This window comes from Phalacrocorax aristotelis, chromosome 12, assembly GCF_949628215.1.
Source record: "Phalacrocorax aristotelis chromosome 12, bGulAri2.1, whole genome shotgun sequence".
Lineage (NCBI taxonomy): Eukaryota > Metazoa > Chordata > Aves > Suliformes > Phalacrocoracidae > Phalacrocorax > Phalacrocorax aristotelis.
Window position 1 is genome coordinate 4,333,722 of NC_134287.1, and position 24,387 is coordinate 4,358,108.

At 44.1% G+C, this 24,387-nt stretch overlaps 1 protein-coding gene across 1 annotated transcript; it reads left to right on the forward strand.

Annotated features, from left to right (window-relative positions):
- Positions 1-3,221: 3,221 nt before the first annotated feature.
- RPP30 (ribonuclease P/MRP subunit p30) lies at positions 3,222-23,009 on the forward strand. Its single transcript, XM_075107275.1, has 11 exons — positions 3,222-3,369; positions 4,325-4,380; positions 4,701-4,757; positions 5,734-5,808; positions 6,344-6,415; positions 12,097-12,186; positions 14,287-14,403; positions 17,967-17,996; positions 18,395-18,432; positions 19,545-19,624; positions 21,615-23,009. The coding sequence occupies exons 1-11, from the start codon at positions 3,288-3,290 to the stop codon at positions 21,722-21,724; spliced, it is 807 nt and encodes a 268-aa protein (XP_074963376.1). The 5' UTR covers positions 3,222-3,287; the 3' UTR covers positions 21,725-23,009.
- The last annotated feature ends 1,378 nt before the right edge of the window (positions 23,010-24,387 follow it).

The window sequence follows — 24,387 nt, forward strand, 5'->3', positions numbered from 1 at the left end:
ATAAACTGTTGTTTTAATTTGTCTGTTCTAATTTTTTTTTCCTTTGGTTTGATATTCTTTTCTTGGAAACCAATACAAGTCTGGTGAGGACTTGCTGTTGGTTGGGAACAATAAATAAAGTACAGGTATATGTTTCTTCTGCCTTGGGGGAGCAATATGTTGTCAAGACGTTTAGAGTATTTTTGTCAGAGACTGGTTAGAATTCCATGGACGAATATTACTGAAACCTTGATTTTTATTCCCAGCATGTACTTTTTAGCAAATAACACTCTCATCCAACTTCTGGTAAAGATGTCGCAGCTGCAGTTTTCTTTTCTGCCTTTTCTCGTCCTTGTGAAAATAAATCATCACCACTCCGTGGCAATAAAACAGAGAGGTAGCCGTTCTCATGTTTGGCATTTCTTATCATTGTCAAAAGAAATACTCACATCTGTGCAACTTAAATGTGAAATGATGTCTTCCCTTTTTGGAATGTGCAAATACTAACAACAGCAAGCTGTCACCTCAAAAGAAAATAAACAATTAAAGAGAAATTTATGCTAAAAATTCTGTGACACTCAGGAAAACAGAGCTCCCATTCATGAAAATTCAGTCTGCACCTTTACAAGGGAGATTACTGACGTTATGAGGTTATGATAAAAGTGATCATGATATTCATGTTGCTGAGATAGATAGTACCAAATAATATATTAGCTCCCTAAAAGTGCTAAATGCAGAACTAAAGCAAAAAAATCTAACACGTGGTACCATGGGCTGGCCATTGAAAAAATACTAGAAGAATTGTTAGGGTTTCTGCATAAAAATTTACTGAAAGGACTGCCCTGAGGTCTAAGTGTATTGAGAAAGAACACACGGGGAGGGAGATCTGGCTCCTCTAGGAGGACTTCAGGACACTGGTGAAACAAAGCATGTTAGAAGCTTGTGGCTTTGCAGTGAGGACCACAAAGATGTTTTAAGTAGATCACTGGAGCTGGCCTAAAGAAAAGTAGTAAGATCTGAGTAATTGATGTAGGAAATAAGGTTATACACTGGTCTGAGTACATGGAGCGTGTCCAGAGAAGGGCAGCGGAGCTGGGGAAGGGTCTGGAGAGCAGGTCTGATGAGGAGCAGCTGAGGGAGCTGGGGTTGTTTAGTCTGGAGGAGGCTGAGAGGAGACCTTATCACTCCCTACAACTACCTGAAAGGAAGTGTTGGTCTCTTCTCCCAAGTAATAAGTGACAGGACGAGAGGAAATGGCCTCAAGCTGCATCAGGGGAGGTTTAGATTGGATCTTAGGAAAAATGTCTTTACTGAAAGAGTGGTCAGGCATTGGAACAGGCTGCCCAGGGAGGTGGGGGAGTCACCATCCCTGGAAGTGTTCAAAAAACATATAGACGTGGCACTTGGGGACATGGTTTAGGAGGCCTGAGGGTGTTGGGCTGATGGTTGGGCTTGATGATCCTGGAGGTCTTTTCAAACCTTAATGATTCTATGATTCATGAGTCCTCATGCTGAAAGTGCTTCATACTCAGATTCTTACAGCATTACACCAAATAGGGTTCTGCAGATGTTCTGCACAAAGATCTGTTTAAATGTTCTCCATTGTAAATGCCTTGAGGAAAGGTTTGTTTTGCTGTATATTGCCAGACACAAAAGCTGCTTAATCCTGTTTGATGTCTCTTAACGCTGCTGCAGTAGGGCCATTCAAAAATAATTGATACATGTTTATGGATTGCTTCTTACTTTCATTAAGACAAATTAAATCAAGTTCCATCATACACTCAGTCAAATAAAACCTCGAGCTCTTCCATTTTCACATACATCAAAGAGAAGCCTGAGAACACCATTCAGGCTATGCTGCTTGTTCAAACAGCTGGCAGAGAAGCGGGACTGCCTGATCTAACAGGCAAACACCTTATGGACACAGATAGGTCAAAACAGAGCTCCTTTACTGAAATATCTTGACCCAATATTGTCAAGAACAAAATGCTGCCATAGATGTGGCAGGAACAGAAATGGTTTACCGGCTTTTTTTTTTCCCCTTTCAGGGACATGTGTCTTTTCCCCATCACAGAGATGTGACAGGCTGTTTTCTACCGACCCCCAAAGCTGCCCTGAGCTCCTAGTCCAGTCTCTGCAGCCCACCAGTAGCTTCTCTGCAACCACCAATCCTGGTCTTTGTAGTTCATCAGACAGCAAGGCCAGAAACGTGCCAAGCAGGCACTGTTGGTTTTTGGTTATCCATTGTAAACTGTGTGATTTCTTCAGTAGAAATGAGCCACAAGTCCCAGGCACAGCCAGCACAAGCTGCACCAAGGACAGACCCTGTAAGCAGGGACACAGCAGGTGTTGTCAGCATCAATGCCTTGGCCTCGGTTAGAAGCATTTTTGCCTTGTTAAGAGTTCACAGCTCCGGATACCCCACAGCCTTCCCTTTGTGAACATTTAACCCAGTTTGAAGAGAGAGAAAGCCAAGAACTCTTGGCCCGGGCGAGGGCCTGGAGTGCCACCTGAAGTTGGGCAGGAATTGGAGATGTGCTGGCCTCAGCAGCTGCACTAAGTCCCCAGACAAAAAAAAAACAAACCAAACAACCTAGTGGTAATTACTACTTGTATTTTACACATCCTGTGCTATTTATCAATGGTAGAACGATATTCGTGCTTTTTGTCACAGTGCGACATAGTGAATGTGTGTTTGATTACTGGCCTATTACAATTCCTCAGTCCTTTTGCATGTCAGGGGATAGCTCTTGACATGGCAGCTTGGGGCTGTATGTCATTTGGGTTTTTTAGCTAGCATAGGAGGACACCTTTCCGTAACTAGAAAAGATTCCATTTTTTTTAATTGATAGTATTCAAATGGAGCTCGACTAGTTTAACTGGTCATACTTCAGTCGAGCGCGGTTACTGCTCCACCTGCTGGGAGCAAGGGAGGGCCCTGAAGAGAGTGGTGTGCCTCGGCCTGCTCCGCTTCGCCCGGCCTGAGCGGCGAAGAGCCGGGCTTGGTCGCCTTTCAGAGCCGGGCTTGGTCGCCTTTCAGAGCCCCGCCTGAGAAATGCAGGGCCCAGGCTTTCCCTAGGTCACCGCAGCCCTCCTCTGGAGCTCCTCCGGACGAGGAGACACCCTCTCCCTCTGCAGCCGCGCTTTTGCAAAGGCAGCGGCGGGCCCAGCCGGGCGGCCAGCCGCCCCGCCCGGGACCCGCGGTGACTACCAGCCCCAGGCTGCCGCGGGCCCGGGGGGCGGCGCCGGTGGCGGGCTGTCCTGCCCGCCCGCCTTTGGCCCGCCCCGCCGCCGCCGCCGCGCACAGCATGGCCGGCTTCGCCGACCTGAACCTCCCGCAGGGGCCGGACAAGAAGTCCCTGCAGAGCTTGGTGGAGGCCGCGGCGCACCGTGAGTTGGTGCCCCGGGCACGGCGGGAGCGGGGAGGGCAGCGGGGCCGGGGCCGCGGTGCGGAGCCGGCCGGGCCCGGGCTGGGGAGCGCTGGGCCCGGGCGGGCGGCGGCTCCGCCAGGCCGATGTGAGCACGGCGTCAGGCTCTAGGCTGAGCTTTCCCTCCTTGTAGGCTGAGCCTGGCCACCTGCTTGCCCGGCGGGCCGCCTTCCCCCTCGCTCCTGTCCGCGCTCCCTCTTCCGCTGGGGTTTTTCTGCGAGCGAAGGGTCCAGGACTGAGGTGCTCGCCGCGCTGGGTAGCGGGGAGAGCTCGCCTTGTGCCTCGCAGGCTCCCGCTCCGCCTGTTTACCCCAGCGTAACGCTTCTTTCTTCCCAGACACGTTTCTCCAGTTTCTTATGGCCTAGATCCTTTTCCTGCAGGCCCGTTGTGCAGCCAGGAGCTGCCTGCCCAGCCTTGGGGGTGATTTGCTTTGGCCAGCGCGCCGCCCTCCTCTGATCCCCGCCGGACCAGAGGGCTTCGCCGGTTTGGTCAGCATCACTTTGAACGCTCGCCGTGCCTTCTCCTGCAGCTACATCTGCCCCAGCTCTGCGTCGTCTGCAGTTTTACAACTGTCCTGAATGTCCTTAACCATTTTCCCTGAAGAAAGTCAACAACAGGCCCAAACTAGGGTAGCATCTTTGGGGAGCCCAACCCCACGTATTCATATTCACAAAGCTCTGCCATCGAGTATGTGTTGTCAGGGCTGGGGTGTATTAAAAGGCAAATAGAAATTTTTTTTTATTTTAAAACAAATTTTGGGTGAATTAATCTTAAGGAAAAGTTAATATGGAAGGTAAATATGGATATGATTGTTAATTTTGAGACATTTAAGTGCTGAGTGTTTGGCAGGTTTCTGTTTGGATTTGTTTCCTTTAGTTAACTGGGCAAAATATTCATACTATGCGTTTACTTTTCAGTGGGATATTCTGCAGTTGCTCTTAATCATGTCATCGATTTTAAAGAAAAGAAACAGGTAATTTTTGCTGGAGTTATTTGTTCTTAGTGTGTCTTCTCTTGTAAACCTGCATGCCTTATTGCATGTCCCCGAATAGCTTCATCCACAGAACGCACATCTAGACACGAGTACAAATGTCCACATTTGTGACAGAACTCCCATTTTATAATTCAGTATAACTGCCCTGGAGTTAACTTTTAGTATGGTCTGTGTATTGTCCCTGGGAAGTAGTTTTGTTAGCACGGCAAATGTCTTTTTAGGATAGGAACACAGCTTTTGCTGACATTGTAAACTTAACCCATGACATCTTGAATAATTTTGTTGTGTTCTCTTCTAAGGAAATCATCAAGCCAGTATCTCCTTCAGAGTTGTTTCCATCTCTGCCTATTGTACAAGTATGTCTAGTTACATTCTACCTATGTATTATTACTCTGAGTTACATTTTTTTTTACTTGGCTGTGTTTGTATATGTGATTTTGTGTTAATCAAAAAAGAGACATTTGTCCATTGCTTGATTGTTAAAACTCCCAGCACTGGAAGAACGATATATTTGCCTTAGAGTAGGCTTTATTAATAATTTTAGCATTTATTCTAGGTTATAATTTATTATATTATAATTTATAATATAATAATTATTAACATAATTAGAGTTATTAACTTTTATAATGATTATTACTAAAATAATAATTATTATTTTAGAAATTAATGAAGAAATTGCATCATGTGAATTTTGAATCTTCTTGTAGTTGAATTCTTGAAATTCAGCAGTATAATTCTTGATATTTGAGTTTTGGAAATAACTTCCTGGTTTTGATGGAGCAAGATTTGGATATAGTGAACCAAGTCTGTATTTCATATGTTAATTCAGGAACTGCTTTCGCTTGCAGTTGTGAACTGCCTGGGGAACCATAGTAGTACTAAAACATACTCAGTTTTTCTGCATGATTTTACTCCTTGCCTCCTTGCCTCCTTGCCTCCTTGCCTCCTTGCCTCCTTGCCTCCTTGCCTCCTTGCCTCCTTGCCTCCTTGCCTCCTTGCCTCCTTGCCTCCTTGCCTCCTTGCCTCCTTGCCTCCTTGCCTCCTTGCCTCCTTGCCTCCTTGCCTCCTTGCCTCCTTGCCTCCTTGCCTCCTTGCCTCCTTGCCATTGACCCTTCCTCAGAGAAACACAGTAAGTCATTCTTTGTAAAGGGCAGGTATAACATGAAACAGATCAATGTAAAGTAGGTAAGTGTAACTACAGACTTTAGAAAGTTAGTGTTGGCAAGAATATGAGCAAAGCACCATTTTCTTTTTATAGTGGACAGGGTGAAAGTCACCACAAATTTTTGCTTTGGAGCTTTTAAAGTCTTTTTTATTATTTCTTTTCTGTAGGGGACATCTAAAAGAATTAAAGTCTTAACCCGGCTAACACTTGTTGTTTCTGATCCTTCCCACTGTAATCTCTTGGTAAGTATATTTAGTATATTCATTTTCCAATTTTTATTTCCTTTTCTCCATGAATGAGTGAAACTTTGGAAATTGCGTGGAGAAACCTCCATGGATCTTATAGGACACTCAGTGATTTCTCAGATCACATCTTTAGCAAATAACGTGATCATGAAGGGATGCAGACTTACAAGACTGGCTGCGGCTTCTGTTGATCATTTGTCAATATGGGACAACAGTTCTGTTCCTTGGTTCTTTTCTTTGTTCATAAAGTAGAAGATCATGAGCACGCCCTGTGCCTGTTGATGTTTTAGTGCTACGCGATCGAAGCAGAAGTGCCTTACGAGGTGGGTTGGACAAGCCTCAAAATGAGAACGAATGACTTCACAGTATGGCTCACAGCAGAGACCTACTATGTAATGGGATGATTATTGGCTTTGTTTTAGTACTTGAAAGTGAAAAAGGGATTTTTTTCTCATTATTTTAGTCATGATCATTGTGGATAGCTTTGGCATCTGCCAGAGTTCAAGGTAGTAATTGTTTCCTCCTTTTGTAGAGATCAACATCTGCAAATATAAGGTTATATGACATCATAGCTGTATTTCCAAAGACTGAGAAACTGTTTCATGTAAGTACAATCATCTGATCAGTAATGCTCATTCAGTAACTTCTCGTACCCTGGGCTAGTTTGAGTGCGTGCTTTGTTTTGAATGTATTTCCCATTTTATACAGGCCTGCATGTCATGGAGCTAATTAAGCAACATAGGTCAATTGGTAGACTGAGAAGGTTGGGAGGGATTGCAGGAAGCTGCAAGGCCTTGAGGTGACTAGTTAAAGTCTGAAACATCTACCTGATAAATGGAGTTGTATGCCCCCGCGCTGTGGCTTCCTTTGTGTGTCTTGTACCCTACCGAGTACTCCTCTCTAGTAAGGAGAGAAAACACCCTCCTTTTTTTCATATATATATATACACTATCATCACGTAGAAAACTTTTGTCTTGAACTTGAACGACAGCTTCCCTAAAACACGTTTGTTACCTTCTGTTAGCACTGATTGTTCCTAGTCTGAAATGCCAGGGAAAGTGGGAGGATTTTAAAGCTGAACTAACGTGGTTCTGAGAGTTACCTTCCTTTTAGTCTTAGGCCTTGTCTTGGAAGTTTGTCCAAATGAATAGCTGATCTCTTTTTCTTTATTTTTTACTTTTATTTCTTTATTTTAAGTCAAAAGAGGAGCAAGAAGTTATGAGACAGAGCTAGTTCTAGTTGTCATAGCAGCTTATGAGCAGATAAAATATCCGAAAGTAAGCATGCCTGATTAAACGTAACGACCCTTGCTTCATTGGCGGACTGAGATTTCTGGTTTGGTTTGGTTTTGTTTTGGATGCTGAAGGTGAGTGAGAGAAGCTTCACTTCTGTGACTCCATGATATGTTTGTTACTTTGCCTGCCGAGAAGATCATTGAGCCTGTACGGAAGTAGAGCAGCCTCAGGGGAAATACTTGAGGGCCAGACGGTCATTATCTCACTTAAACTTGCAGCTGAAAGCTGCCTCCACAAAATCTGTGAGTCTTTGAAGGTGTTGCGATATCAGTGTTACTGAGCAGATGCTGGTGTTTGTAGCAGTGGTAGCGCTCCAAGTGTGCTAGTGAGAGAAAATAGTGGGTGTGAATCATTTTCAAAACCTTAGGTGGGGCTAATTTGTGACCTTAGCCCAATGCTAGTGTTTCTTGCATTGGTTTATGTTAATAGAAATGTAAGTATGTTGAACAAAAACACCAATATTCTGTCACTTCTATGCTTTTAATAAAACAAGATGTTGCAAGTCTGTTTGACCATGAACTGGTTTGGTCCATTTCTGGTGTTTGAATGAAGACGACATTTACTATTTAGAGGTGATACCTAAATACAGTGATGTGCAGTAATTCTTCAGCTCTTACTAACGGCACCAAGCATCATACAGTGTTCCAGCTTTTATCCATAGCTGCTTTATCTTGAAGAGACCCTGCCTCCCTGAAAAATTCCGAGTTTTAAAACACAGTCCAAAACAGAATGATCTCAGCTTGGCTTGTTGCGTGACAGGTGTTTATATCATCTCCATCTCTCTCATTTTTAATTAAATGGTTCTCAAGTACTTGATCAGACCACTCACATCAGCTGTTACCAAGTGGAGCATCTGGAAGCAAGTAATCTTGTCAGAACGTTATTCTTACCGACCCAAAATTGTGACATCTGACCTGTTGCATGCTCATAAATAATAACATTAACTCTGAACTGGAAGAGTAGGTGGAAGTGTCCGGTCTCTGTTAGCCTTGGCAGGCAGCAGGCATGCAGTTTAAAGCAGTGCGAAGGCACAGGGACACCAAATGCAAATGTGAATCTCTCTGAAGGAGTGCCAGGATTAACTTTCAGAGACTATAAAACTGAGTCTGGGTTTTTTTCTGTTGTTTTTTTTTTCTGTTTTGTTTTATTTATGTATTTATTTTAACAAGTTAAAGCTGCTTTCGAGTACTCCTGAGTACCTGTTTTGACACATTAAAATTGTATTCTGCTGTTTTTTGTTTTTCTAAATTATTTCCCTTCCTTTTTGAAAACTTACCCAATTAAAGTACAAAGCAAGAGGCTGTAGAAGATGGTGAAGAATCTTTCAGCAGAAGAATTCAAGCATTTATTATAACAGTTACAGCTTAATGAAACCGATTTATGACTGCTTTCATTTCCCTTGCAAGATTTTAGGAGTCTTGGGGGGTGTGAGATAGGCAAATAGGCGTAAAATACTTTCGAGGGCCACTCTCCACCTCTTTGTTTTGGTCTCTGCCAACAATGTAAAAATCTCACTTCTTGAGCTCAATCAATTTATCATGTGTTTAAACAAGCAGCTGAAGCCAGGTCATCAGCAGGGGTGTGCTGTGTTGTTTTGGGTGGAAAGGGCGCTCTCATTTAAGAGTGGGTATTTTTTCAGTTATATCGTGAGTTGTGCTGCAGTTGGACGTTCAGTGTGGCAGTGTGTGAGCTGGCATAAACAGCCACTCCCTTCTGCAGGTCGCCGTCTGCTCTGCTGGTGAAGCTGCTGGCTTAGCTGCTTGGCAGTTTGAGGAACACGTTTTTGGCTGAAAAGTAACCAGAGTCTGTGCCAAGTTGTTTTGCGGGCAGATCCACCTTCCTGCTCTGGTTCAGTATTCAGTCACGCGGGTAGTTGTGCCGGCACGCAGAGGATGGCTGTGCTCTGGGCAGGCCAATGCAGACAGCAACTGTTAAAGCTGACGCTCTCGCAGGTGATGGACAGTGTGTTGGGGGGGAAGCAGGATTGTCGATGAGACCATTTTCACTGCTTCCATGCTGGCAGCACTTTGAGCTGGGGAGGGAACCCAATGTTTCTTGCGAACTGCATGAAGTGAGACTTCATCCTTACGTGTTCATAATCAGGGTGGATTTGCATGTTTGTCTCTTTGTTTAAAGATGTTAGGTTTTCTAACTCTGTGGAGAGCTGCGTCAGTTTTGTAGGGGTATCAGCAGGGAGTGTGGTGCAAGTGACGGTTACGCATGGAGTTTCAGCATATACCTCTAGGTCTTGCAACTCATGGATCTTTCACTGTTACGGATAAAGCCTTCTAGGGAGGGTGTTGCACCACAAATTAACTTTATATTTTAAAATTGGCTGTTGGTAACTTGATGTTTCTTTGAGAGCATCATCCTTCTCACCAACAATTTGGCACTTGGATTATTTCCCATAGAACAGGATTTTTCATATTTTTGTAAAATAAATACATGACCATTGGAGATGTCCTCTAATTTTAGCATGGCCCAAATCCAGTCTGCGCCTCCTTGTCATGAGCCAGGGAAGCTTTTCTGTGACTGAATGTGGCAGTGGTATGGACTGAAAGATGTGCACAAATTCTCCAAATAATTTATATCCTCAGGGATATGAGAAAGCTGTGTTTGCCAAGAGAATTGTAGAACATGCTCCCTCTTTAAGCCTCCCAAGAGGATTGTTTTGGGCTGCAACAGGAATGCCCACTCCCTGCCATAAATAAGGTCTGTACCTGTTGCTTTTCAAAAATTCTGCTTTTTAAGAATTCTGACTGTTATAAACAGCAGGCAGAACTAATAAGATTAAAAGCAATTAGCAGATCACCAGTATCTAAAAAAAAAATTGCTTATATAAGTCTGAGGATGTACTGCAAAGCCAAATTTCAATGTTTATTCCTAAAATGTTTGCCAAAGCTTTCTTCAGGCCATCCAAGCAGTGGTGAATTTATTTATTTATGGCTGTCTGGAGTTTCCCAGCAGATGGGGCTCTTGCCTGCAGTGCGGCCAGGCAAGCACCCGGCTGTGCAACTGCTGCATATCATTTTCTGTATGAAGTTTTTGCATTTCAGATCCTTCGGGCAGGGTAACCTTAACTCGCCTGCGTGTGTGACTTGTCCAGGAGCCAAAGCTAGGCTGAACATTGGAGTGTTTGGAGAAATCTCCCTTCCAACTTTCCGTACAGTGCAGGAATTCCTCCTTATGGGGAAGTATGGCTCTTAAATTTGTTTTTCCTTGGTGGTGCTTTCTGAAATGTTCTCGTCACTGGAATCTTGTAGATATCCTGGCATTTGGGTCATTCCCTTTCCCACTGTGCTTCATTTGCAAAATGGGAAAGAGTTTTCCAGTGTTTCTGGAGCTGATTAGGAAGGCTTGTTTTCTCAACACATAGCGCAGCTTCCATGCTTCTGATGTGTATTCTTACTTTTCTTCAGTTTCAGCTTTCTCTCTTCCTGAATTTCTTATGGCCTGACTGACATCTTTCCCAGGACATGATTCAAAGCTGTTTGTGCTGTGCATGTTCCCATAAGTCACCTCGATCTAGATGGTAGTTTGTACTCCAAACAAGAAAAGGATCAAAACTGGCTGTAGTAGGGGTAAACTTACATGTACAAGTCTAATTTGATGCAGTAGATTCCAACAGTGCCTTGCCTAGCAGAGCTGATCCAGGTAGGGCACGAAGATAAAGTTTGGTCTGGATGGCCTGGTAGAGACGTTTTAACACCAAAAACCGTGTGGTTTGCTGGATCTTTGCAATGCTTGCATGTGTGCTGTGATTGTCTTGTCTAGGAGGGAGTGCTAACAGCTAAGAAACATTCCTAAAGCTGGGCCTCTGCTCTCGCCTCCATCCAGATTTCACGTGAGCAAACTGGTGGAAGAGTAGTTTGCAAAGGGGAGCCTACCCTGCGTTAGAGCAGAATGTGACTGCCCCGCGGAGTGCCACTGCCCCGGGGCCCTGCCCCGGGACTCCCCGCAGCCCCCACCGCGTTCGTGCCGGTGCAAGGAGGGATGAATGGTTGGTGCCTGGCTCAGGTGTATTTGGAGCAGCTGCCGGCAGGTTTCTGAAAGCAGACAGTTCCCCTATGCATAGAAAATTCCTTTTCAACGTCTTCAGCCCATTTTATCTTCTTTGTTACAATGCTGCTTACAGACATTAATCTGGCTCTGTGTAATCATCTTTATGGGCTAGGCATATGTAATTCCTACATGTCTTGTGTGCGTGAGATTATATGTAAATCAAGGGCTCCCTTTTATGTGCACTTGATTTTCTCTATATATCAGTGTGGAGATTCTCTGCCCTTTATTCGTTCCTTCCATCTTTTAATACAGGCTGTAAATTGTGATGTGAGTTCAAAGCTAAGCTTTTAAACTATAACCTTCAGTGCCATCTTCAGACTCCTCCAGAGACATGGCTTTCAGGAAGGGCTGCACATTTCCTGCCCACCCAGGAAAGTGAGGCCCTGTGGATTGGCCTCCAGTACTGGGCACAAAGCACCACGAGTCACTGTCTAAATTTCTGCTTTTCCTTCAGTCTTTTCTCAGTTGCTTCTGGTAAAAATAATTAATGCTGAAAACAAACAGTTGCTACACTGGAATTAAAGAGTGATGGGGTAAGGGCCGGTTCCTGGGCTGTTCCCTTCGTAAACAGGTGTTGTCCTTCAGTAGCTGTGAGTTCTTTTGCCAAAAGCCAGCATTACTTCTCCATGTGATATGTCAGGTAAAAACAAAGCAGTAAGCCTTGCCTTTGGGTTGGTCATTATTTTATTGGAAAAGTAGCTTTGTAAGTGAGAGAAGGTTTTAAGCTCGAAATGCTCAAGCTGTACACCCGTAGCCCTGCTGTTTTATCGGCATACCCGCAAGGCATAGTACCTCTTCATTTTAAAACTGAACTAATCCTGGAGAGACATTTGTTGCATTAAGGTGCGAAGGAGGATATCAGTGCGCCTAAAGCTGGTCATGCATTTTTTGGCATATCTAATAACCTGTTCCTATTTCTTTGCTGTAGATCGCTTGCACAACTCTAGATGTGGATCTAGTATGCATAAATGTAACAGAAAAGCTGCCATTCTACTTCCGAAGGCCCCCTGTGAATATGGTAAATTTACATCTAAATGGTTTTCTTGCTATTAAGTTCCATATTTAATGTCAGTCTGAGTTGAATTGCATACCACTTCTCTCCTACCATTCCCTTCCACGTGGTTCTTTTACGTTCTTGCATAATCTATAGTGTTGTTTCAGATGTCCTTCTCTTCAAGGCCTCCACTGCAGCATTTAATAGGCAGTGATGTATTTTCTTTCTTTTTCTCTCTCCTGTCCCCCACTTAAGAAGGCAGAAGTGGTATTCCCAAGGAATGGAAGCACAGCCTTAAGGCCATTACTGTGCTAAGCAGTGAGATGTGGTGTGATTGCTGACTAAGCTGCTTCCCAAACCAGAAGTGGTACAGCTGTGTCAATAGATAAACACCCTGTGATTTAAAAGTCAGGAGAATGTGAATGACAGTGTTAATTTGGGAGAATGATGTCATTCCAGTTATTTGGAGGACAACTGTATTGAATCCATACAAAGGAATGTCTTGGCAAATGAACCAAATGTGGAATTGCTAAACATCTGCTGTGGGACATAAGATGACTATCAGCACGGATCAAATATTTTGTTAATACAATTCTGCCTACCGTTGGTGGTTTGCCAGAAAGCTTAATCTGAACATGCTCTAGGTGAACTAATTTTCTCCTCTGAGTATATATCAAGGTTCATTCCACATGGGCATTCTTGGCTGGTGTAGTCCTTAGTGCTCAAAAATTTAAATCGGGAATTGGCTAGAAATCCTACTTCCTCTTCTACAGCAAGTTTGACCTAGAATAAAAATAAAAAATTAACTAGAATTAATCCTGAAACAGAACAAAAGTGATACTTTGGAATTTACTGTAGACTGGGAGTGTCAGCATTCCACTTGGAATAACAGTTTTGCATGAAATGTTGTTTGAAAGTATCCTAGCTGCCTAAAACTCCAGCAGCTGACCCAGGTGAGGAGCTGGGTGGCTCTTTGAGCCCTGTGTTTGGAGACATTTTCCTTCCAAGCTACTTCTCAGCTTCCACGCTCCCAGCTTCAGACTGGTCTGTCAAACTGGTTTTGTGCATCCTCAGGCAGTCAGTTTTGGTTGTTGTGATGCCAGACAGACTGACTGGCAGGCAGCTGAAGTGGTGGGGATGAGGTTAAAAATCTGCGTGGCTGGGAAGTTGGTGGGTTGCCATCACCTGTTTTGGTTTTGATAAATTCAGGCTTCTCTTGTTTCCAGATGTCGGACGAGCTCAGTGTAAAACATTTGATGTGTACATAGCTTCTGTTGTGCTTGCATTCAGAGGTCATGCGTGGTTGGGAGCTGGATTAATTCCACCTGTATTCAGTTACTGCACTGTCTTACAGTATTAACATTGCAGCATTTTTTAAATAGTATGGGTATAGAGTGTAGAGTAACATTTCAGGCAAATGTAGTATAGGCCAGAGAAGTCCCAGGTTTGAATTGTGTCTTTATCGCTAGCTCACTGTGTACTCTAGCAAGCTGCTTAACTTTCCTCTGTGTGTTTGCGAAAACAAGAATACTAGGCTTTTGATGAAGTACTTTGAGAGATGGCAAAGGAATCTTAAAGCAGCTGAAAATATATTGAGTATTACTATTTGGAAACTCTCCTGTGACTCACTATTATTTAACATTGTCACAAATAACCAGAGTATGCTGTGAGACAGGAGTGAAGGGACCTCATTGCTGCTTTTATGCAAGGACAAATTCCTCATCTGCAAGACGTGGGTACTGTGGGAAGTGGTGGCCTTCCTTACAGCAGGCTGTGGGGCTAGAGGAGGAGGATCCTCAAAACTTAGACTTGTTTCTGACCAGCTGTGGTTACCTGTCTCCTCAACTCTGATAGAGGAAAGCCAATTGCAACTACGAAGTGACTGGTATTTCTTTGTTAAACCTCATTTATCTGTCATCCCAAGATTCAAGTGCACATATCTGGTGTACAGTGAAATGTTCCCCACCCCCCACCCACCCCATGCTATGCTGCGCTTTTGCTGGAACAATTTTTTCACATATAACACAGTTAAACTGAGAATAAGCTGCATCAATAATAGACAGCAGTTGTTAGATTGTTATGCTTCTCTCCTTTTGATTTTTGATCACTCTCTTTCATGTGAAGGCAATAGATCGAGGCATTTACTTTGAACTTCTTTACACGCCTGCCATCAAAGACTCCACAATGAGAAGATACACAATTTCAAATGCGATCAGCCTGATGCAGATCTGCAAAGGAAAGGTAAGCTCTCAAAGTGAAAGCAAGCTAATTAAATCAGTTCAAATTCCTCTGGAGTTGTATAGACTGAGCCATTCCAAATGAGTTTGATGCTGGGGTTTCTGAAGATGTGACTGAATCTTTGCCTATCAATGCAAGGATACAGTTATTCTAGGTCCAGATACTTCCAGCCATGCACCACTGCATGTTTTCCTCTTAAGTTGTCAAGCTCTTAGATTCTTTTGTCAGAACGTATCTGTTGTTATTGTATACAATATCCAAAGCAGAAGTGGTGGTGGGGGGGGGAAACGGTACCAGAGATCTAAGGCTTGCACAAGAACTGAAATCCATGCCTCTCTCTCAAATCCCCCATTTCATAGTTGTGATTGACCAAAAGCTCTTTTTTCGTAACATACCTTGGATATGGAGGTTAGAAAATAATAAGAAAAAAGTAGAAATCTTGTTTTGTTAAACGGTTAGTAAACTCCCAGTGTACAGAAGAGACCCAACAGCTAGCTGGCTATGAGCCAGAGCTTTGCTGCAGTCAGATCAACTGCATTCTTCCCTGCTACTGAAACCCAAGGAAGAAGTAACGCTTGCAGCTGAGATGCCTGTAATCCATTGCTTTCATACCTTACCTCCTCCCAGGCTACCAGGCGAAGCTGCCTGTCATGCTGGGTCCTCTCAGGCCGTGGCTTTTTTTTTCTTTTTTTTTTTTTTTAACAGGGAAGCATATCATAATACATATCCAAGTTAAAAGAGGTTGTAGCTCCCACCACCTTTATTGGAAATGGCCTTGCTGCACTTAGCTAGTCCAGAGAAGCCAAAGTTGGCATTACCCTGCAGCATTAGTCTGAAGTGGGATATACAGCTTGGAAGGCCAATTAAAAGCAGATCTCTTGTCACCTCAGTTCCCCTCAGGCACAGCAGCCTATTTTATAGGACAGCAGGTTGTGTCAAACAGACTAATTCCCTTAGCACTGCAGAAGAGAGTGATTATTTGCACAGCCTTTCCTGAGAAGCGCAGCTCTGGGAGTTAATTGCACAAAAACCAGACTTGGAGATGCGGTGCACACACACACAAACCCCCTCTCCTTTGGGATTCCTTTTGCCAGTGCTCCTCTTTCCTCTGTGCAGTTAAAGGTGTGCTTCTCATTCAGTTGTAGATTTGGAGAGCATCAGCTGAGTTGGCGTCACAAACATAGCCAGTGAGATGTTCAGGTGCTCGGTCTGTGAACAGTGCCCTTTCTTTCTGTGTCTGTCAGTCTAGTGCATCATCTGTGCCTGGAAGGTAAATCAGCTGGAGCTGGGCACGGCAAGTTGTTGTTAGGCACTGGAAGAACTGGGAGAGGACTGCTAGCTTGTCTTTATTATTTGCCTCCAGGCTCAGTACCTGGTGGGCCAGCAGAGTTTCTTATTAGCCCTCACTGGCAATTTGTCTCCATCAGATACGTAAAGGCCTTTTTCTAACAGGACATGGGATGGCTGGCCCGTAGGCTGCTTGCATTGGCACCTGCCGTGCTGCTTTTGCCTTCTGTAATCTATAGCTGCTGAACTTGTGGCAGCTTTTGGATTCTTTTGTTCCTCCTCTGTTGTAGCAGGGCAGAGAAACTTACAGAAATTTCCTGGTGTCCTTGGAGCTGGCATTGAGCAGAGTCTGTAAAACATGTTAAAATGTGCAGGGAATGAGGGAGGGACTCGCCTGCCTTGCCAGACACAAGGTGTGCATAGCCACAGTCCCTCGCCTCCTGTGTTTTGGTAACTGAGCGTGGGTAGTGTGCCTCGAGCAGCGTACCGAACAGCTGCTGTCTCTTTACCTGGGGAGATGATGTTTTGCCTTTGAGTTCTTCCCTTTAGCCCTTCCCTTGGATTTGCCTTTGCCCGCCTCTCCTTCGCTCGCTAGCATTGCTTTTCTTGCCTGCTCTTGCCTCCTCCTACCGTGTTACCTATCCCCTAACTGGAAGTCAGTTGCCTTTGAACCAGGCAGAGCACTGCTGCAATACACAGCAGCTACCCATGATCCCATGCTGGTTCAAGGTGGCTTGTGCAGCGGCTCTGGGAGCTTCTCTGAGCCTGCGAGACAGGCAATAGTTGCTACAGCTCAGAGCAGGAGACTGAATTTTCCCAGCAAACTCTTGCAGTCAGTGCCAAGCTGAAAAAGCACCCTTGGGATCCATAGTGCAGTCATTTTAAAGGTGAACTATGCAGAAAGGAATGTTATAGGCTTCATCATGATGTGTGCTGCTAAGTCACTTTGATGTATGTGTTGCTCCTGCTTCTTGCTTTCCTTATGCTAAGGCAGAGTTGTCTGTCCCATCCTTTCCTCCTCAGAGTGCGAGAAAACCTTGGGCACAGTGTGAACATGCAGTCATTTCCATGCAAATAGCTTTTTATGGGTTGAGTTCCAGCTGCGCACAGAGCATTTTCGTCCAGTGTCTGCCCTGCTCTTTGTGCTGGGGAGGTGGCAGGACAAGCAAAGCAGTGTGGGGAAGGGATCAAAAGCCCCACCTTGTAACCGGAGGTGGTGTGATGTGTTGGTGGTACTGCCGTCAGAGAGGGAAAGGCTTTCGCTGCCTCAGTACAATTCTCATTCCCACCCACTCAAGCAGGAATTCCCAAAGCCTTTTACTCAGTATAATAAAAGGTGCAAGGGATTTTTTTGCTGCTGCTGCAGTTTCCACCTGTGCAAAACAGTCTCCCCCTGGGTGCGCATCCTCGAAGGTTTAACGTCAGAAGAGAGCTGGCAGCCAAGCTGTGGTGTCTGCCAGCCCCTGAGCAGTCATGTATCTGTTCTCTAGAAACCCTCTGGGAGAGAAGGGAGAAAGAAGGATGTCTCTCTGCCTGGTCATTTTCATGGTGGTGCCGGTGCTGAGGGAAGTGAGGGTACGGCATGAATTGGCAGCCACTGCCAAGCTGCAGACAGCTTTCCTCAACCAGTGAGAGTTTAAGGCCAATGTGAATGCTGAGGTTAGGATTGAGTTGGACTGCAACACAGAGTAGGCTGAAAATTTGGGCGTACCAAACTGTCTAAAGGCACTATGTGTAAGCTACTTCTGGGGGATCCTGGACCCCTAAGTCCATTTCTGTTACAGCTCAGGCTGAGTTGTTGTTTTTTGTGGGGCCTCTTTCAGCTAGTGTAATTAAAGGAGGCGCTTCTTAACACAGTGTGTGCAACTCTGCATTTCTTCTTTACCTTTAAAGTCCCTTTAAAGACCACTATGAGAGATACAGGTTGATAGGTACTTAATGCCATCACTCTGACATTTATACTGCTTACCCTATCCCTCTGAAAGGTGCGGCACTTACTCAGCTCCCATCTGCCTGTGAGAGGTTTGTAACTGCGAGGGCTTGTCCTTGCACCCCTCTCTCTGGGGAGGACAGAGATAACCTGGGTTTATTCATGTCCCAGAATTAAGATCCACACCCTGCTCGAGTTCAGTTCATCTAAGGGCATCACATACTCTGATGGTTAATTGGACTTTGAGCCTGAACTTAGCTGATGCTTATAAAGTCTTTGTTGCTTGCTGATTGTTTTCATTTCTTGATGCTGTCTGACAGATGAATGTTTGCTCTCTTTTGTTTTCCAGAACATTGTTTTATCTAGTGCAGCCGAAAGGGTAAGTCCCAGGTTTTTGCTGAAGTCAGAACAATTTGAGGATTTATCTGTGGCTGAAAATATAGCTTTAATTATATATTTAACATATAAAAATTGTCATTTAAAATATTATTGCCATCTTGTGGGTTTTTTTAAATGTATCTGTTTTACCAAATAATTTTATTGTGGGATATGGGTTTTATTTTGGTTGGGTGGGGTGGTTTTTTTTTTTGCTGCTGTGGTATTTTCCATGACAGTTTTCTCCCAGATGGGGGCTCTGTTCTCCAAAATAATAGTATTTGCTCAATTTCCTAGTGCATCTTCAGCAGCTTGCTATTACGTAGCATTCGATTTTGCCTTCCTGATAGCCCTCTGCTAGAGAGCGCATACACATATCCAACCTTCTTTGTTTTGTTTTAGCCCCTAGAACTACGAGGTCCTTACGACGTGGCTAATCTGTATCCTTTTTCTAACTCGAAGACATCAGTTAATAGTAATGTGAAAGTTCAAAGTCGTTTTGAAATACTTCCATCCTTTACGCTCCTTGAACTTTACACAGTGATGCTTGTTGGTGACTAATGAATCAGGGCTCTGAGTGGGTGTGCAAGGAGCAACAGCTCTTGGTCATGGGGTGGCACGAGCAGTCACTGTAAACAGTAACGTCTGTTCAGCTACAGGTATGGTTTTTTTCTGATATGCATTGATAGTGTGTGGGTGTAAGTGGAGAAATGAATGAAAACCATAAAAATCTATGGACACTGTGAACCAAAGCAGAAATGATTACTTATGGTCTCCAAGGTGCCACATCTTTGGTAGAAGAAGTTATACAATCATATTTATATTAAGAAATAAAAAGTTCCTATCTGAGTGCTGGTTACTTCTGTTCTGAATTTTCCAGTACTTAGTTATGTATGTGCTGTTAAATAAGTGGTTGTGTTCTAGAAACCAAGGACAGTGTCTCTTCTCCCCATCTTTTAGGAATTCAGATGCATTTTTACTACCTTCACTCCCACCCCCCAGCACGTATCTGGACTCTCCCTTGAAGGGAGGAGCATGCTCTGAGTCGTGAGAACCATGTGGGAGGCCGTGTGGCCTGGAAGGATTTTATGTGCAACATTTCCTTCCCTCTTAAAAAGAGCAGTCAGGCTCAACCCAAATTAACATACCTAATCTGGTGTCATCCCTGCTCAAGGTGGCTGGGAACTTTTCAGCTTAATGCTTTTGTATCAGGCAGTGGCCTTTTCCCACTATTGAAATTTTCAATGGGGTCCTTTTTTTTTTTTTTTATTTGATTATGCATTTTAAAGTATTCCTGTATTGACAGACTTCTATTTTCAAAAGTACAGCTTCTTGTCTGGAAAAAAACAATGTTGCCAGGAGCTTTCCAGGAGGGCTGCTGGGGAACTGCAGCCAGGAGAGTTGGGTGCCTCAGTTCCCTGCCTCTGGGTAACCTTATGCACAGCTTTGTCATTCCCAGTTATTTGTAAAGTAAGCAAACCTATCATGTAGCCAGGCTTCCCTATTCCGTTTGTTCCTTGCTGTGCATTTTGATCCTGAACAAAGGCGACAGAGGTTTGCTGTTTGGCCTGTCAGAAAGCGAAGCCAAGGCAGCCGTGTCTACCAACTGCAGAGCCACCATGCTTCATGGAGGTAAGTGAAAAGCACGTGCAAACTCATTGAAGTAACATCTGCCTGTGTTAAACTAAGTTCATGTTGATGCATATTTTGCAAAAGGTCCAAGGCCTTTTAGAGTTAGTCAGCTTGAAGTTTTAGCTCCCTTGTCCAATGCGTTAAGAGGAGCTTGTGCAGCAAGGGTGTGTTATTTTCCCTTGTTGCCATGTTAACAAGCCAGTGGCTGAACTGATGGTGCCGTCTGTACTGGAGTACTCGCTTAACCACGTTAACGAGTCATAAACTGTTTAGCCGAAACACAGCTCTGTCTGTTGTGCTTTGTCGTGAAACTATCCCTTGTTTCAGAAAGCGTTGAATGCTGTTCTCGGTGACACCAGCAGAAGCTATGTCATTGACTTCAAGAAAATCAGCATGCATGTGTTCTGTGTTTTCCCCTTTTGCAGAATGAGTGCAGAAGAAAGCTTTGCCATGACCCTTTCATTATGTGGTCTCTGGCTTGCTTTTCAGTGTGGACCATTTAAAACTTGATGCAAAATCAGTACCCTGAGTGCTTGCTGTTTAGGAAAAAGTGTTTTGTATAGTGTACGATGCTTTGAAGTGTGTTGGTGAAACAAAACTTACTTCCTTCTGCTCTCAGCAGAGGCAGCTCACAGTAGCTCTCTTCTACTTGCCTGTTTTTAAATATTAAGAAAGTGGAAATTTAGCTTGTGGCCCTCTGCACTGGAAATCAAAAGGCTTCCAGCAATATTTCATGTCCTGGTGTCAGTGCAGCAAAGAGATGACACAGTTTGTCTCCAGCAATTTAGACCCTTGCTTTCCACTCTAGCACCAATTTCTCCATCTCTACTCTCCCTTTCACATGCTTATTTATTGGTGCTTAGTGTTTCTTGATTTTTCTGATGGCAGTTTAACTTTGTGACTGAGCAGTAGCATCTAGCTCTTATTTTCTGCCTCTGTCAAGGTTTGTTGGCTGGGTATGATTTCTAGTCACCTTCCCAAAAGCTTGAGTTGCTCTAAGTTTCAAATGCACAGTAGGATTTGGTTTACATCTCTTGTTCCAGTAGAGGTGGGGCTTGAACCTGCTGTAATTCACAGCAGGTAGCTTTGATCTCATGGAGAGGGCATTTCTGTGAACAGGGTTGTCCTTCAGACTGCTACTCATCTACATGAAGACAGTGTGTTGGAAGAATTTTTGTCAAGTTTATGTGGAATTTCTGAAGGCCATAATCTATCTTATCTGTAAAATTAAATAGTAGATGTCATTTCCCTGACCGCCAACGAATACTAGCCTAGAACAAATCAATACATCTTGGCAAGGTTCTTGCAGAGCCTCTTTGCTACAGTATTTGTAGGGAATCTCTTCTAATTCAAATTTTGCAGAGAAGCTTCCCACCAGTAGTTCTGAAATTGGACTGGGCTCACTACGTTGTTTGGCAAATATATGAGGAGTTTGATAACATCACACAGTAGCATTTTATGGTAATGCTGAGGGTTCTGTAAATAAAATATTTTTGCATACTGTAAAGCCACTTACTTGGTATGTACAGGGGAGCCTCTGTCAGTATAGCTGTGCAGCATAGTCTGTTTAAGAATCCTGGGGTATGTGAATACTTTGGTTTTTTAAGAATAGTATGTTTTGCTCAGAAATGCAGAAATGCTTTTGACAATGCTTCAAGAATGTGTCCTTCTGTGACTATTGAACTGATTAAGCCTGGTTTCCTATGGTTTTGTGTGTCTGCAGCGCCTCAATGCCTGCAGAGCTTGGTTTTCCCTTAGGTTTGCTGTAATTCTACACCCACCATCGGATTTCCCCCTTTAGTTTCCCCACTCCATAAGGCAGTGTATCTCCAGCTCCTGCCCATGAAGGTTGCTTATCTGCTGTGTGTGCCGACTTGCTGGCTGTTAAACATGTTGAACTGTGCTTTGGGGTGTGGGCACCTGTAATGAGTGTGCATTAAATGCATGTCATTTTATTTGAGGTACTACAGCTTCTGGTTGTGTATTCCAGAAACTCGGAAGAGTGCCTGTGGAGTAGTGTACACGGTGAAGAAGCCTCGCAAGGTTGAGGAAGAAGAAACAACACTGCCAGCCTGCAAAAAAGCTAAGACTCAAGCTTGAGGACTGAACCAATTGTCAACAGGAGCCTCCATCCCATCTTTACCCAGTGCTGAGTCTTCCCCCACCCCCCAGCCAGCCCAGTTCCTCCTTCTTACTACTTTATTTAGTCTGGAGAAGAATTATTCTGGTGTTCAAGTGAGGAAAGCTAGCTGTGGGAATGAGACTGCTGAATGGAGTTCACCACTTCTGAAAGGTCATGCTGGGCTTCTGGCCAAGGTCAGGAGACTGTTTTTCCACCCTGTCTTAGGTCTTCTGGAGTTAGTGCAAACTCAACACAATGTTTCTAACATATGGAAATTTTCAGTTGTACAAGTGCATTCCTTTTTTGTGAAAAATGTTTCTAAGGACACATGCTTTCAAAATCTAGCTCTTACGGTTTCTCAAGTTGTAAACACATCTCTGTACTAAACCCTTCAACCACAAGCCAGTAGATGAAGTTTACCTTCAGTGGCCTGTGAAGAATAATAGTGCAGTAAAAAAAAAACCTGCTTCCCATTCGGTGTCATGATCAATGGCTATAAAGGAGATCCCACCATCTGTCACTTGCTAGGAGATATCTCGGATTTGTGTTACAGTAGACTGACTGACCTCACCTGCCAGACACGCATCCCAAAGGCCACCCCTGGCCTGCAGCTCTTAAAACCAAACAGTAACATGAGGTGGCTTCCACAGATGGGAAGGAAGAGCCCAAGGTTACACTGAATGTGTGCTCAGTGTGCTTGTGTTGCAGTCGCAGTGTAACAGCTGTCTCAGCTTGGCCTGAGCGGTCTCCACATCACATCATTTTTACTGCATCATTTCCTTCTTTATGTCCTGGTCTGGCAGTGTCATCTGTGAGTGTGTTCATTTTGCTGCCTCCTGCCTTTCCATTTTCCTTCCTGTTAATGCCTCAGTAAACCTAATCTGGCTGCCAAAAAAGCCATCATAACAGATTTATAATCAGCAGAGCATTTTTTAGAGCTCTTCCAAGTGTTGACTGAAGTTTTTCTTTTGATTAAACAAATATAAAAATTATGTAAGCTACTGTACTCAAGATACTCTTGAGCCAGCTTTACTGTGGATATTCCAGTTCTCTATTTGCAACTAACAAGAAGTTGGGAAGTGGAAGTTATAGCACGTTAAAATATCGCAGAAATCTTGCAGGGGTCATCTCTGAGCTCTTAGTAACTGGACCGAACAGAATGGATGAAGGTCTCCGTAGACTAACAATTCTATGTTATGCTGGTCTAAGTCACACAGCTTTTGCTTAATTCAGTAAATAATGAATTATTTTTCCTTTCTGGTATTTTTTTACTTGTTGACTTTGTGATTTGAGTCTGCTTTATTATAGGTATTGGGATGTAAAATATATATATATGTTGTGTGCGTGTATACATATACACACAGTAGCTTGTTATTTATGGGCTTACCTCCAGAATGATGCTCTAACCACAGAAGCAGCAGAAACGTGTTTGATGGGATTTTCTGAGTGACACATTATCTTGCTTTGGCCAGAGAATAACCTACCTTGGGCATGAGAGAAGTTGTGTGGTAACTAGCGTATGGCAAGCATATGGAGGCTTCTGAATGCTAGAGATTGTTACTTGTTTGACTTGATTTAAAAAAAAATTCACAGTCTCCATCTTTGGCATTTAAGTAGATACAGTGCTTCAGGAACTGATTGGCAAGTTTCTTCTCCCCCAGTTTCCTGAAACACGTTGTTCTAGGCCTGGTGGTGCCTGAACAACTGAACCGCTTCTCGGTTAGGATGATAAACAAACTGCGTTAGCCTGCACTAACATAACTTCTGTTTTCTGCAGGGCATGCTCCCAGTGTCCGGGTAATTGTGCAGAAAGAAGTATCAAAGTAGTGGCTTGCAGAGGAGGGCAGCGAGCAGAGGTGTGCTATAATTTTTATGGAGAAGGGTGTGTTCATAAATAAAGCCTACGGCTGGCAAGGTGACACTCGCAAGTTATGGTGCTTGTGTGAGAAAAGCCTCATCTGTCTGAAGTTGTTGGCCTCAGTCTAGGATAGCTGGCTGCAGGCACAATAGATGTTCCTTCTGCTTTCTTCTCTGTGGGGTTTCTGTAAATCGACTTAGTCTCCAAAACTGGTGCTCCAGTAACAGCTCTTCATCACTGCCCACTCCCGACCCCACCTCACTGCCCAGGACATTGTTTTGGCCAGACTGTAAAGCCTGCTGGCTAGAACCCAGCTGGCACGGGTCGGTGAGGGGGTGTGGGAGCCTGTGGCGTGTTTCGCTAGGAGGCCACGCTGCGGAGCGTTAGGATTTTAACCAAACGCAGCGTGTGATGTCCCAGTGAAACTGGACACGAATGCCCCTGCTGGTGGCACTGGTAAGATTGCTCTGCCTCCGCTAAAGCAAAGGGAGAGGTGCCTGCCTTCCCTAGCAGGGCGCAGTGTCTTCCTTGCCTTGGATGACTGAAGCTGTCTCACGTGCTCCATGCAGTAAGTACTGACTTGCTGAGAAACAGATTTTTAAATCAAACTCAGTAATAAAACTGTAACTTTGTTTTACTGGCTACTCAAGTACCGTCTTTCTGCTTTTCTATATGTGTTTCTGTTTAACGAAAGTTGGCATTTACCTAACAGTGGCAGGGCGGCAGCTCAAGGGCTAGCTGCCCTAGGCAGCTGGGACTTTTTTTTCAGTTTTTAAGAATTTT

What these genes read in the sequence shown, in the direction of transcription:
- RPP30 (XM_075107275.1), top strand. Translation starts at nt 3,288, where the DNA reads ATGGCCGGCTTCGCCGACCTGAACCTCCCGCAGGGGCCGGACAAGAAG. An exon ending in GGTGGAGGCCGCGGCGCACC is followed by an intron (nt 3,370 to 4,324) that starts GTGAGTTGGTGC and finishes TTTACTTTTCAG; the next exon opens with TGGGATATTCTGCAGTTGCT. An exon ending in AGCCACCATGCTTCATGGAG is followed by an intron (nt 19,625 to 21,614) that starts GTAAGTGAAAAG and finishes TGTGTATTCCAG; the next exon opens with AAACTCGGAAGAGTGCCTGT.